Source organism: Anabrus simplex, chromosome 2, assembly GCF_040414725.1.
Source record: "Anabrus simplex isolate iqAnaSimp1 chromosome 2, ASM4041472v1, whole genome shotgun sequence".
In the NCBI taxonomy this organism is placed as follows: domain Eukaryota; kingdom Metazoa; phylum Arthropoda; class Insecta; order Orthoptera; family Tettigoniidae; genus Anabrus; species Anabrus simplex.
In genome coordinates, this window is record NC_090266.1 from 377,974,000 (window position 1) to 377,986,236 (window position 12,237).

Genomic DNA, 12,237 nt, shown 5'->3' on the forward strand with positions numbered 1-12,237 from the left:
CATCTTGTACTCCTTACCCAAGACTTCGTCCATACCATTCAGCAGCTTCTCGAGACCTTCTGCAGTCTCAGATAAAATAACAATATCATCGGCAAATCTCAAGGTTTTGATTTCCTCTCCTTTGATTGGATTACCCTTCCAAATTCCTCTTTGATTTCCTTTACTGCCTGTTCTATGTAAATATTGAAAAGGATGGGGGGACAAGCTGCAGCCTTGCCTCACTCCTTTCTGGATTGCTGCTTCTTTTTCAAAGGCCTCGATTCTTATCACTGCAGACTGATTTTTATACAGATTGTAGATAATTCTTCGTTCTCGTTATCTGATCCCAATTACCTTCAGAATCTTCAATAGCTTGGTCCAATCGACATTATCGAATGCCTTTTCTAGATCTATGAATGCCAGGCTTGTCCTTCTTGATTCGATCCTCTAATATCAGACGTAAAGCCAGGATTGCTTCACGTGTTCCTACATTTCTTCTGAAGCCAAACTGATCTTCTCCCAACTCAGCTTCAACTTTTTTTTCCATTCTTCTGTAAACAATACCTGTTAAAATTTTGCAGGCATGAGATATTAAACTAATGTTGCGATAGTTTTCACACCTGTCAGCACCGGCTTTCTTGGGAATAGGTATAACAACATTCTGCCGAAAATCGGATGGGACTTCTTCTGTCTCATACATCTTACACACTAAATGGAATAACCTTGCCAAGGTGGTTTCTCCTAAGGCAGTCAGTAATTCAGAAGGAATGTCATCAATTCCAGGTGCCTTGTTCCTATTTAGGTCGCTCGCAGCTCTGTCAAACTCTGACCTCAAAATTGGGTCTCCCATTTCATCAGCATCAACAGCCTTTTCTCGTTCCAGAACCAAATTATCTACATCTTCACCTTGATACTACTGTTGGATATGTTCTTGCCATCTTTCTGCTTTGTCTTCTTTCCCTAGAAGTGGCTTTCCATCTGAGCTCTTAATATTCATACACCTAGACTTCCTTTCCTTTCTCCAAAGGTTTCCTTGATTTTCCTGTATGCAGCATCTACCTTTCCTAGGACCATACAACCTTCGACATCCTTGCACTTCTCCCTCAGCCAGTCTTCCTTAGCTACCTTGCACTTTCTGCCCACTTCATTCTTTAATCGCTTGTTTTCTTTTCTGCCCTCTTTATTTCTAGCGTTCTTGCATTTTCGTCGTTCATCAATCAGGTCTAGTATCTCCTGAGTTATCCACTGATTCTTAGTTGATCTTTTCTTCCTTCCTAACATTTCTTCAGCAGCCCTGCTGACTTAATTTTTCATGACTATCCACTCTTCCTCTATTGTGTTTCCTTCAGCCTTTTCATTTAGTCCTTTTGCAACATGTTCCTTGAAACAATCCCTCACACTCTTTTCTTTCAACTTGTCTAGATCCCATCTTTTTGCATTCTTTCCTTTCTTCAATTTCTTCAGCTTCAGATGGCATTTCATGACCAGCAAGTTGTGGTCAGAGTCCACATCTGCTCCTGGGAAAGTTTTGCAATCCAACACCTGGTTTCTGAATCTCTGCCTAATCATAATGAAGTCTATTTGATACCTTCCAGTGTCTCCAGGTCTGGTCCACATATAAAGGCGTCGTTTGTGGTGTTTGAACCAAGTATTGGCAAGGACTAAATTATGATCAGTGCAGAATTCAACCAGCTGACTTCCTCTTTTGTTCCTTTGTCCCAATCCAAATTCTTCTACTGTACTACCTTCTCTTCCTTGGCCTACCACTGCATTCCAGTCTCCCATCACAATTAGATTCTCGTCACCTTTTATATATTGTAATAAATCTTCTATCTGGTATGTTCTTTCGATTTCCTCATCATCTTCTGAGCTAGTAGGCATATAGACCTGCACTATTGTGTTGGGCAGTGGTTTGGTGTCTATCTTAACGACAATAATTGTTTCACTATGCTGGTCATAATAGCTTACTCGCTGAGCTATTCATTATTAAACCAACTCCTGCATTTCCTCTGTTTGATTTTGTGTTGATAATTCGGTAGTCGCCTGACTGGAAATCCTGTTCTTCCTGCCAACATACTTCACTCATACCAACTACATCTAACTTTAGTCTATCCATCTCCCTTTTCAGATTCTCTAATCTACCACAACGATTCAAACTTCTAACATTCCACGCTCCGACTCGCAGAATGTCGGTATTCATCTTCCTGATGATCGCCTCCTCTCATGTTCCCCACCCGGAGATCCGAATGGGGGACTAGTTTACCTCCGGAATATTTTACCCGGGAGGAAGCCATCATCAGTACATCATTCATACAGAGAGAGCTGCATGTCCTCGGGAGTTAGTTACGGCTGTAGTTTCCCGTTGCTTTCAGCCGTGTAGCAGTATCAACACAGCTAAGCCATGTTGAGTATTATTACAAGGCCATATCAGTCAATCATCCAGACTGCCACCCTTGCAACTTCCAAAAGGCTGCTACCCCCCTTTCGATGAACCATTCCTTAGTCTGGTCTCTCAACAGATACCCATCTGATATGGTTGCACCTACGGCTCAGCTATCTACTTCATTGGGACACGCAAGCGTCCCCACCGCGGCAAGGTCACATGGTTCGCAGGGGAGGCTGAGATACTTACAATATTGAATTTCCATTCATTTTGCGGTCTTGTAATGGAAACTATTAAGCAGTTTGTTCTGTGTGTCAGTGTGATATAAATATTATTCGTATGTGTGTGCCATAAATGTACATTTTCTTGTAGCCATTTTTATGTTTTCTTAGTTTAAGATTTTACATGTAATGGTCAATTCACATTGTAACCGTAGATATATATGGCTTTTGTCTTGTCATTTTTTCACCGAGACCATGGCACAATATACGTGATGAAATTCAAGAATTTAAAAATCTTCCTATTTTTGATTTCTAAAAGTTGGCAGGTATGCTTATTTAAGTTCGTATACAAGAAAACAAGCTTGCAAACATTTTCTGTATGAAGTCTGTCTCTGAACTTTGAAAAAACACGTTCTACACCAGTGGAGCTCTAGCTGTTACCAACTATTACCGACTTGCCAATGACATTGACACTGTGCACCACTTCATTGGAGAACATCGTTGGAATGAAGGGTTGAGATTTTGTTTGATATTTCACAAGTACTGATAGGAATGAAGTTCCTGCATATTTTTCCTGGACAAATTGAAATGCACATTCATGCTTGGTTGGATGCAAAACATACTCTGAGTTGTTTAATTCTGGTTGAACAATGAAAGCCAGAAAATGTAGTGCAGCCAATGCTTGATTATAACGTTTTTCAATCGTCTTAGTGTTTGTGTCATTAGTTCCAGATTTCCTTAACACTTGTAATTCCTCAGTCATATTTTTTTTTTTCTTTTCCATACTTTCACTGCTTGTCCAAAGATACAGTCACTTCTCTCGGTTAAATCGAGGGGCAGTGGTATTGGTTTTAACCCATTTAAAATGTCTTCACCATTTTGCTTTATTTCAAGGTCACTAACCTTTCTCTTAATGAAATCTTCAATCTTGCCTCTATTTTCTTCACAAATCTTCACATCCTTCTGTAACGAACCCTGTCATTGATTTCATCCTCTGCAATGCCCACCTCTCTCAGATCTTTCTCAGACTCTTGGAACCATCTCAGCTTAAATGCCTTTGATTTTAGAAAATTAAAAATTTTCATTGTGAGCCGGTCATTATTCTTTCGGAAGATGTGCCCATAAAACAGCAACCTTCTCTTTCTAATTGCTGTTGTTATCAGTTCCACCTTGCTCTATACTTCATTATTGGATTTCAGTCAAACTTGCCCGTCAACCCATCTGTTGCCTAAGATCTTCCGTAGTAGCCTGCGTTCTCTTTTAACACATTGAATGCCAGGGTCTGGGTCGTAAAACTTTCCCCGGGGCCAAATGTATTTTTTAAGTGATTTGTATTATTTTCTGCATATGGATTGCTACCTTGAATTTTATTTTCATCTGCAACAGTTATACGTTCTTATTTTCATTATTTTCACTGTCGTGCATATATGAATGACATGGACCTGTGTTAATTTGGAGGCATTCTTTCACATAATGTGGCCATGTCATTCAAATGTGAATTCATATGTGAATGACACTTTTTAATGCTCTTTTCTTTTTATCTTTTCTTAATTGATTAAAATTTGTTAAAAATGAGTAAAAGCCGTCGCACAGAAAGGCTATCTGAGGTACGATTGAGGCGAGAAAACATATGAAGTTGGTTTTCACCTATTGCAAGACATGTTCTGGCATGCCTCAACTGAGTCTAGACTGTTTCAATTCTTTGCACCAATTATTTCTGAACTGCAAACTTTTTATTCAGGTTGTTTTAGATAACTAGACTTTTTTTATTTTTGAACAAGGGTAAGGTAAGGGTGTGTTCTGCCCGAAGGCAGGTCCGAACCTCCGCAGAGGTATGCCTGAGCTGGAGTTTACATCCATATATGAATGACGTGCAGATGATCTGTATAAGGCTTCATCATTCACATACGAACGACGTTACGATAAAATCAAATAGTAGCCTTAAATTGTGGCCCACGGGTTACTTTTTGGTGTGCTTGGTTTGGCCGTACCTGTAATGGAATTCGGTATACCATGCTGAATGTAAACATAATATGCATGAATAAATGATGTGGCATTCACTGTGTTAAGTAGTTGATTGACTAGTCCTTTTCGATTCATGCACAGGGTTTCCGAAGCATATAAGCCTTCTGGTCTAACAGCAGTGCTGTAATGTCTTAATTTGACTCCAAAACTCAGAATCTTATTATTATAGATGTTTTTAGTCAATTGGAAACACTCTGTAATTTCCGGATTGCAAGCTGTCCACTTCATGACCGCATCGATGATTTGTTGATTGCTAATTTCCGGATGCGGGTATTGGTCACTTCTTGTTCTAGCCCTTTCTCTTGGATTACTTCACCCAGATACATAAACTTCTTGACTCTTCCAATCTTTCCATGGTCTGCTAATATCCATTCTGGACCATCACAGATGTTCGTCATGTATTTTGTCTTCTCAAAGGAGATTTGTGTCTTATTTTCTCTGCTGTTTCTTTAAGAAGGTTTATCTTTCTGATTGCTGAACTGATTTTGTTGGCAAATATGGCTAAGTCGTCCGCAAAAGCCAGATGGTTAATATACACTCCTTTGTGTTTCGGGCCTAATCGTAACTGATCTTCGTTTCCTTCTTCTTTGTTCAGGAAATTTCTCCATTCTTGGATTACTTTTTCCAAGATACAATTGAAAAGAAGAGGAGAAAGTCCATCCCCTGGTCTATTATTATTATCATCATTGTTATTATTGCAATAACAGTAGTAATAGCAACAATAGAAGCTAAAATTACAATACAAAGTAGCTATTGACATCACCAGAGTGTGATGTAAGGCTCCTATTACACTAGGCCGCCAGGCGGCGCCACCGGTGACTAATTTGGCTACACTTGCAGGGCAGCCGGTGGCGCCGCCAATAACTCGTTCGGTCCTACGATAGTTCGGTAGTTCTCGCAGTCAGAGAAGTCTGGTCTTCGTTTTTCTCGCACTTTTCTCTGCACATTGTTTTATTTAAGCGAGTAGTGAACTGCAGATTGTCACTGTGGAAATGAGTGGAAGTGAGACTGTAGACAAGACAAAGGGGAAAAACAAGAAGCAGGAAGAAGAAGGAGAAGAAGAAGCCCTGTAAGAGTGGCAGAAGTTATTGGACAACAAAGTGAATACAGAAGATTTAATTTGTGCTGTTGAACAACAACCTGCTCTTTGGGACGCCAGTTCTGAAGCTTATAGTAATAAGCAAGTAAAACTGAATGCTTCGAATGAAATCATTAGTACATTCCTGTTTTCGAGCAGCATTCCTTGGCTAATAGGAATAACGTCGGTAAGTAATTCAATTTTATATTATTCTTAAGTAATGTCGCTAAACAGAAAGTTTCTTTATACATCAAGCTCTAACTGAAACTGTGTCATTCTTGTGAAGGCTTTTCTCAATCTGTCTCATCTACAGAAATAAAATTTATGTATGATTCTGTTAACAAGTTAGTGATTGGGAAAAAAAAAAAGAGGTATTAGTTTTAAAATAGCTGCCGTTAATTTTTCCTTTTGACAACAATTCACATGGTTTTAGGTGTAGAAACAAAATTAAAACACCAACCAGATTATACCCACTAAACTTTATTTATGATAAATAGTACATGTTTTCACTTCAGCGGTCACTGTGCTGTTGAGGTCATTTATTTAGACTGTCCATTTGCCAAGGTACAGCTCCTGCTTCGCTGACAAAATAATCACAGAACTTGTCTCTGACCTGTGTTGCTTTTCTTGTTGGTGGTTGACAGTCTTCACTCCATTCATAGAAACCTTCGACAGACAAGGTGTCTTCAACTTTGAAACCGTCATGTTCTCTTGCAAAGTTATGTAAAACACAGCAACTCTATTATGGACTCGCACAAAGGAAGGTCAACATTCAATAGTCGATTAAAAATTCTCCATTTATTGGCCAAGATTCCAAACGTACACTCAATATTCCTGCGTGCTCTGCTGAGTAGGTAGTTGTATTTGTATACAGGTTTCTTTACGCTCAAACATTTACCTGCATAAGGTCTAAGTAGTTTAGTTGTCAAACCGAAACCTTCATCCCCAACAATCACAAAGGGCATAGGCTCATCGAAGCCCTGGAAAGAAGATTGAGCTTCAGCAATATTTAATGAGCCCTCATCAATTCTCTTAAAGACACTGTCCTTAAATACCCTGGAATCGGCAGACTTACCATATGCACCCACATCCACGAAAATGAACTTGTAGGTGGCATCATACATAGCAAGTAGCAATATTGAGAAAAAGTTTTTGTAGTTATAATACAGTGAATCATTTCCAGTTGGCTTCATTACTCGTATGTGTTTTCCGTCAATGGCTCCATTGCAGTGTGGGAAGTTCGTTTTGTCGTAAAACTCAGTAGCCGTATTAAGCCTTAAATCTGTAGTGAGGTCTGGAAAGCATTCTCGTCTAACGTTTTTTCCAGATTACATCTAAAACCTGTCTTATAATCATTGAGATTGTAGGTTGGCTTATTCTGTATCGGTAACGAAGATCTTGCATCGAAGTTCCCGTTGCCAGATATATGAAAAACTGAAAGCCATTCATAATCCCTTCTTCTATAATAAAAGCAGAAAATTAAAATTGGTCTAACAGACTTAACGTTACCGATGACAGGAGATTTTCTCACGTTACCACTTTAGGGTTAACTATTTATACGGTGTGATGAAAGATTCTGTTGTACTCTTTCTTTTCCAGTGATACTCATTCAGAGAAAGTGGAAAACCATCCGTTCATACTACACAAGAGAACTTCTTCGGTTAGAGGGTGTCAACTGGTTCAGCTGCAACCAGGAAAAAACAGTACACACATTTTGAAGAGCTACTTTTTTAGAAACTGCAGTATCGTTTTACTTACCTCATAGTGACTACGAGCTTTTCTTCTGGTGTGACGCACTTTCTCATTTTGGTATCTTCCCCGGTAATATCAACCTTTATCAACGACAATAATTCAAAGAAAGACGATTTAGACATTCTTAAGTAATTAAAAAACTTATTGTCGTCTGAACACAGTTCATCAAAAAGAGTATAGTACAACCCTTTAGATTCCCTTAACGATAACATAGGGTGTAGCCTACATGCATCTTTCTCTCCCTTCGCCTTCTCTTCTTCATCAAAAGTACAAAGAGGAGAAAATACGTATACGTGTTGCCCGACATGTTCTCTCATCACGATTGCACAGTAAACTGACCACGTGGTGGTCAAACTGAGTGGTGGCGCGACTGGTTGCGCCACCTGGCTGCCCAGTGTAATAGGCTCGGTATGATACAATACCCCGCCACGACTCTCCGCCACCCATGGCTGCCAACGCGGTCGCGAGGCATGGCAACCAGACAGCAGCCAGTTTGTGGCGACGTCACCAGCTGTCCTAATCTAATAAGCTCCATAACAATAAATGCCCAATGATGAGCTGCACCACCTGGCGGCCTAGTGTAATAAGGCCCTAAGGGAAAGTAACCAACAAACTAGCCAACTAGCCTCACACCAATGACAGAATATTACACTATGTTGCACTCTTTGTTGGACTAGCAAGTTGAGAAGGACTTTACTACTGGAGCATTAAGATAAATTCTAACTTCAATTATTAAAGGGTATAAGCACAATTTAAATACAAAGGTATCTCATTTCTAAACAGTTTCTGTCAATTAAAAAAGGAAAAAAATGTGATTTGATAGAATCTGATGATGATCTTTCAAGAATGAAACTAATTCTTTTTCAATAGTGTTTTTTTACAGGTATATTTTATAATGCTATAATAGTTATAATTAGTGTTTGACAGACTGAAAAGTCTTTAAAGTTACTTTAACTGGGTTGACACTGAAAATAATAACTTCCTTCTTAACAGAATATCTAAATGGTCCAGTTACTTCCTCCACTCCTTTTCTGTCGCATACCACCATTGCATTAAAGCCTCCCATGACAGTCACTTCCACATCCTTAATTTCATTTTCCAGTTTCTCAAGTCCGTATCATGATCTTTGTATCCAATTTGAGGTGCATACACTTGGATGAAATCCGTTACTCTATTCTTACCTGTATCTTAATTATACTATCACTTATGCAGTCCACTTTTTCTGCGTACTCATCGAAGATTTTGTTGGTTATTGTCCCCTCTCCAATCTTTGTCTTATGTCCTCCATGCCAGTAAAGAGTTTTCCCTTTCTGAATAACTTCTTTCCTTTTCCTCTCCACTTGATCTCACTCAATTCCATCATAACTATATTTTCCTTCTCCATTAAATAAATCAGTCAAACAATTAATAATTTTTAGTTTATGAGTTGAAAATAATGTAGTATGGAAATTCAAGAAAATAGTCACTATACCTTTAGTAATAATGAGCAATTACTTACTCCAAGGATGTTGGATAAAAGTCTTAAAACACTTTTTCATCTGTTCATGTACATAGAATTACAGAAAGAAGTGATGCTAGCCACCTCTCACATAATCCAAAATTTCTTCAAACATTTGTATCCAAACACCAAGTGAATTAACAAAGAGGTTGTTTGTGAACAAGAAAATGTAGATGTGTATGCAATGTGTCTCTTCCTTGTATATTGTACCAGAAGGATAAATTTACACATTGTATTATATTGTGATGATAATGATAAGTGTATTTTATCTTACATTCTATCATCTGTGCTATTTTTTTTTTCCCTTACAGTGATAATTTGATGATCAGCCAGTCAGCTCTGGGAATTTCAGAATTGTCTAGTCTCCTCGACCTTACAAAGTATGAGAATATAATCCCTGTTTATTCTGCAACGGTCCCTGCTTGTTGGATTGAAACCATGCATGCACACAAGAGGAGTAACCTTTTTTTGCAACAAATGGAAGATTCTCAGCATTCCAGAAGCTGGAGACTGCAGACAGATGTGTAAGTATTGCTGTGTTTTTTCCTTCTTCTCTTCCCTGATATTTTAAGAGAGTAATATTAATGGTGCATTGAAACTCTCTGTTTTGTTGACATTGGGTATTTCCTAGTGCAGTGTTATTTTATAGTTGTGGGTTCTGTTTCCTAGACATATTTTTGTTTACTGTTGTAAAGGTCTGAAGGGATGTCTGGGAATATACCTGTGTTTGTATAGAGATTTTGTAAAATTCTGCTTTTTAAAAATTTACTTATTTAGCATCTAAAATTTAATTATATCATAAGCTGCTACAATTAACTGTGTTGTACTGATACAAGAATAGGATCTTCTGGCCCTCTATTTGAGGAATATGGATTTGGAAGGCATAAATATGAACTGATGAATACTAGGGCAATGCAAGTAGTAATTTTCTTAGTCGAGTCATGTTAAAAAATATGTTTGGAGTTATAGCTGAGTCAAGTTTTAAGAAAAGGATATAAAATATTGCTTGGAGTGAAAATATGATATTAAAATTTTTTCCCTGGTGTGAAAAAACCTTCTCCCTCCCCCCACCCCCCAATTTGGATTATTATTATTATTATTATTATTATTATTATTATTATTATTATTATTATTATTATTATTATTATTATTATTATTATTGTTTACAAGTAACTTTTGTCGCTAATGCCATAGGAGAATTTTGACTGGGATTAACGAAGGAAAGAGGAAGTTGGCTGCTTGAATTCTACACCGATCATAATTTAGTCCTTGCTAATACTTAATTCAAACACCACAAACGATGGCTGTACACGTGGACAAGGATATCAAATAGACTTCATTATGATTAGGCAAAGATTCAGAAACCAGGTGTTGGATTGCAAGATGTTCCGAGAAGCAGACACAACGTGGGTGGCGTGAAATGTCATCTAAAGTTGAAGAAATTGAAGAAAGTAAAGAATGCAAGAAGATGGGACGTAGGTAAGTTGAAAGAAAAAAGTGTGAGGGATTGTTTCAAGGAAAATGTTGCACAAGGACTAAATGAAAAGACTGAAGGAAACACAATAGAAGAAGAGTGGACATGAACATTAAAACAAGAATAATATGTCCAATAGGTCTACAATGAGATTTATTACTTGAAGAGTGGACAGTCGTAAAGAATGAGATCAGAAGGGCTGCTGAAGAAAAATTAGGGAAAAAAAGGTTAATATCGAGTAAAAATCAGTGGATAACTCAGGAGATATCAGACCTGATTGATGAATGGCAAAAATATAGGAATGCAAAAAATGAGGATGGCAGAAGACAGGCAGTTAAAAATGAAATAGATAGAAAGTGCAGGTCAACTAAGGAGAAATTTTCAAGAAGAGAGCAGAAAATATTTTAAGTTTGTAATGGTCACTCACCTAATTACGGCTGCCGTCATCACGAACTCTACTTGTCTTACTCTACTCGCTGCCATACTCATGTAACTGGCCTTGTACATTCGCCGCCGTCTCGCCTTGCGCCCATCCTGCTGAACAGCCCACTGCATACTAACCTACAACTGGATTACGTCACCCGCTGCATCACCGTCTGATGTTTCTCGATGTCGTGTGCTTTCTTCTCGAACTTTCTGTGGTTGTATAAATCCGTCCCCCAATCGCTCGGTCTTCAGTCCAGCGCTGATACCGAGTGAGGTTGGAGGGTCATCCAACGGGTTCCCAGTATTCTGCTGGGAAACTCCGTTTATTTTCCTACTGCATTGGGTGAGCAACAGAGTGCATTATTTATTATTATTATTATCATCATTGTTTATGTTATGGATTTTGGCAGCCAGCGCCTTAAACTTACTTTCGTTTCTAAGGCCGGTTTTTAGTTTTACACAAGTGTTTCTTTCCAACAAAATATGACCTCCAATTAATCAATAGACTCAAGAGTTTTTGGATGATTGAACACGAGGCCTGCACGTAACAACTTTTAATATGAACTGATTTTCTACTTTGAAACTTAAAAGTGTTTAGGCGACTCCCACTGTTGTGATCCCTACTGCCTTCCTTCTCTTTTGGTTCATTTTTAGAAACTATGTTCATTTATTCTGTTACACCGAGACCTGCATTTCGCTATGTCCTTTTGAATTGCTTCATTTAATACAACATTTTTTAAATGGTCTAGGGATTTCTTGTAAATATATTATTCGGAATGATTGTTTCATAAATGTATCATGTTACGGAATGCTTAGTTGTGATTTAGGTTATCTTTCAAGTGGAAAGAATACGTAGTTTTGATTAAACTTTATTCTTCTTATTCCTTCCACTGACCTCTCATTGGTCCCATTCCTTTTGTCTTTGGATAGCCTGTCAGTGAATCTTTATTGATTACTATGTCATATGGATTGCTGTTTCACGAATTGCTGATTATTAAAACAAGTTTGATTACATATACACTCCTAATTTGTAACAAGTTCAACATAGTGACTAACTTAATAGGTGTTGTTTATTTATTTATTTATTCACGAATCGAAAATTATTCCATTTGAAGTGTTTTATTAAAAGACAAAGTAAATGTAGATTTAGACACAAAGAACCAATTTATTTCTTTTTTTAGATGTAAATAAGTACGTAAGTTCCAAGAGCAGAGCATATTTAAAATTTTAGCGTATAGTGACAGATTTAATAGATTTTATTCATTTATGATTTGAAATTTTCTATTTTAAAGTCTGTAATAAATAACATAGTAAGTAAGTAAAAGATGAAACACAAAGAAATATTTTAACAATTTCAAGATTTATATATAATTATTCTGTTGATAAGTTATTTGTACCAAT

General features: G+C 37.6%; 1 protein-coding gene across 1 annotated transcript in view; it reads left to right on the forward strand.

Annotated features, from left to right (window-relative positions):
* The window catches only part of Bruce (BIR repeat containing ubiquitin-conjugating enzyme), a 1,406,664-nt gene that overhangs the window by 173,938 nt on the left and 1,220,489 nt on the right, over positions 1–12,237 (forward strand). Inside the window, exon 11 of the mRNA XM_068225988.1 lies at positions 9,248–9,460. Coding sequence (XP_068082089.1) covers positions 9,248–9,460 — 213 coding nt within the window. The remainder of the gene's footprint in view (positions 1–9,247; positions 9,461–12,237) is intronic.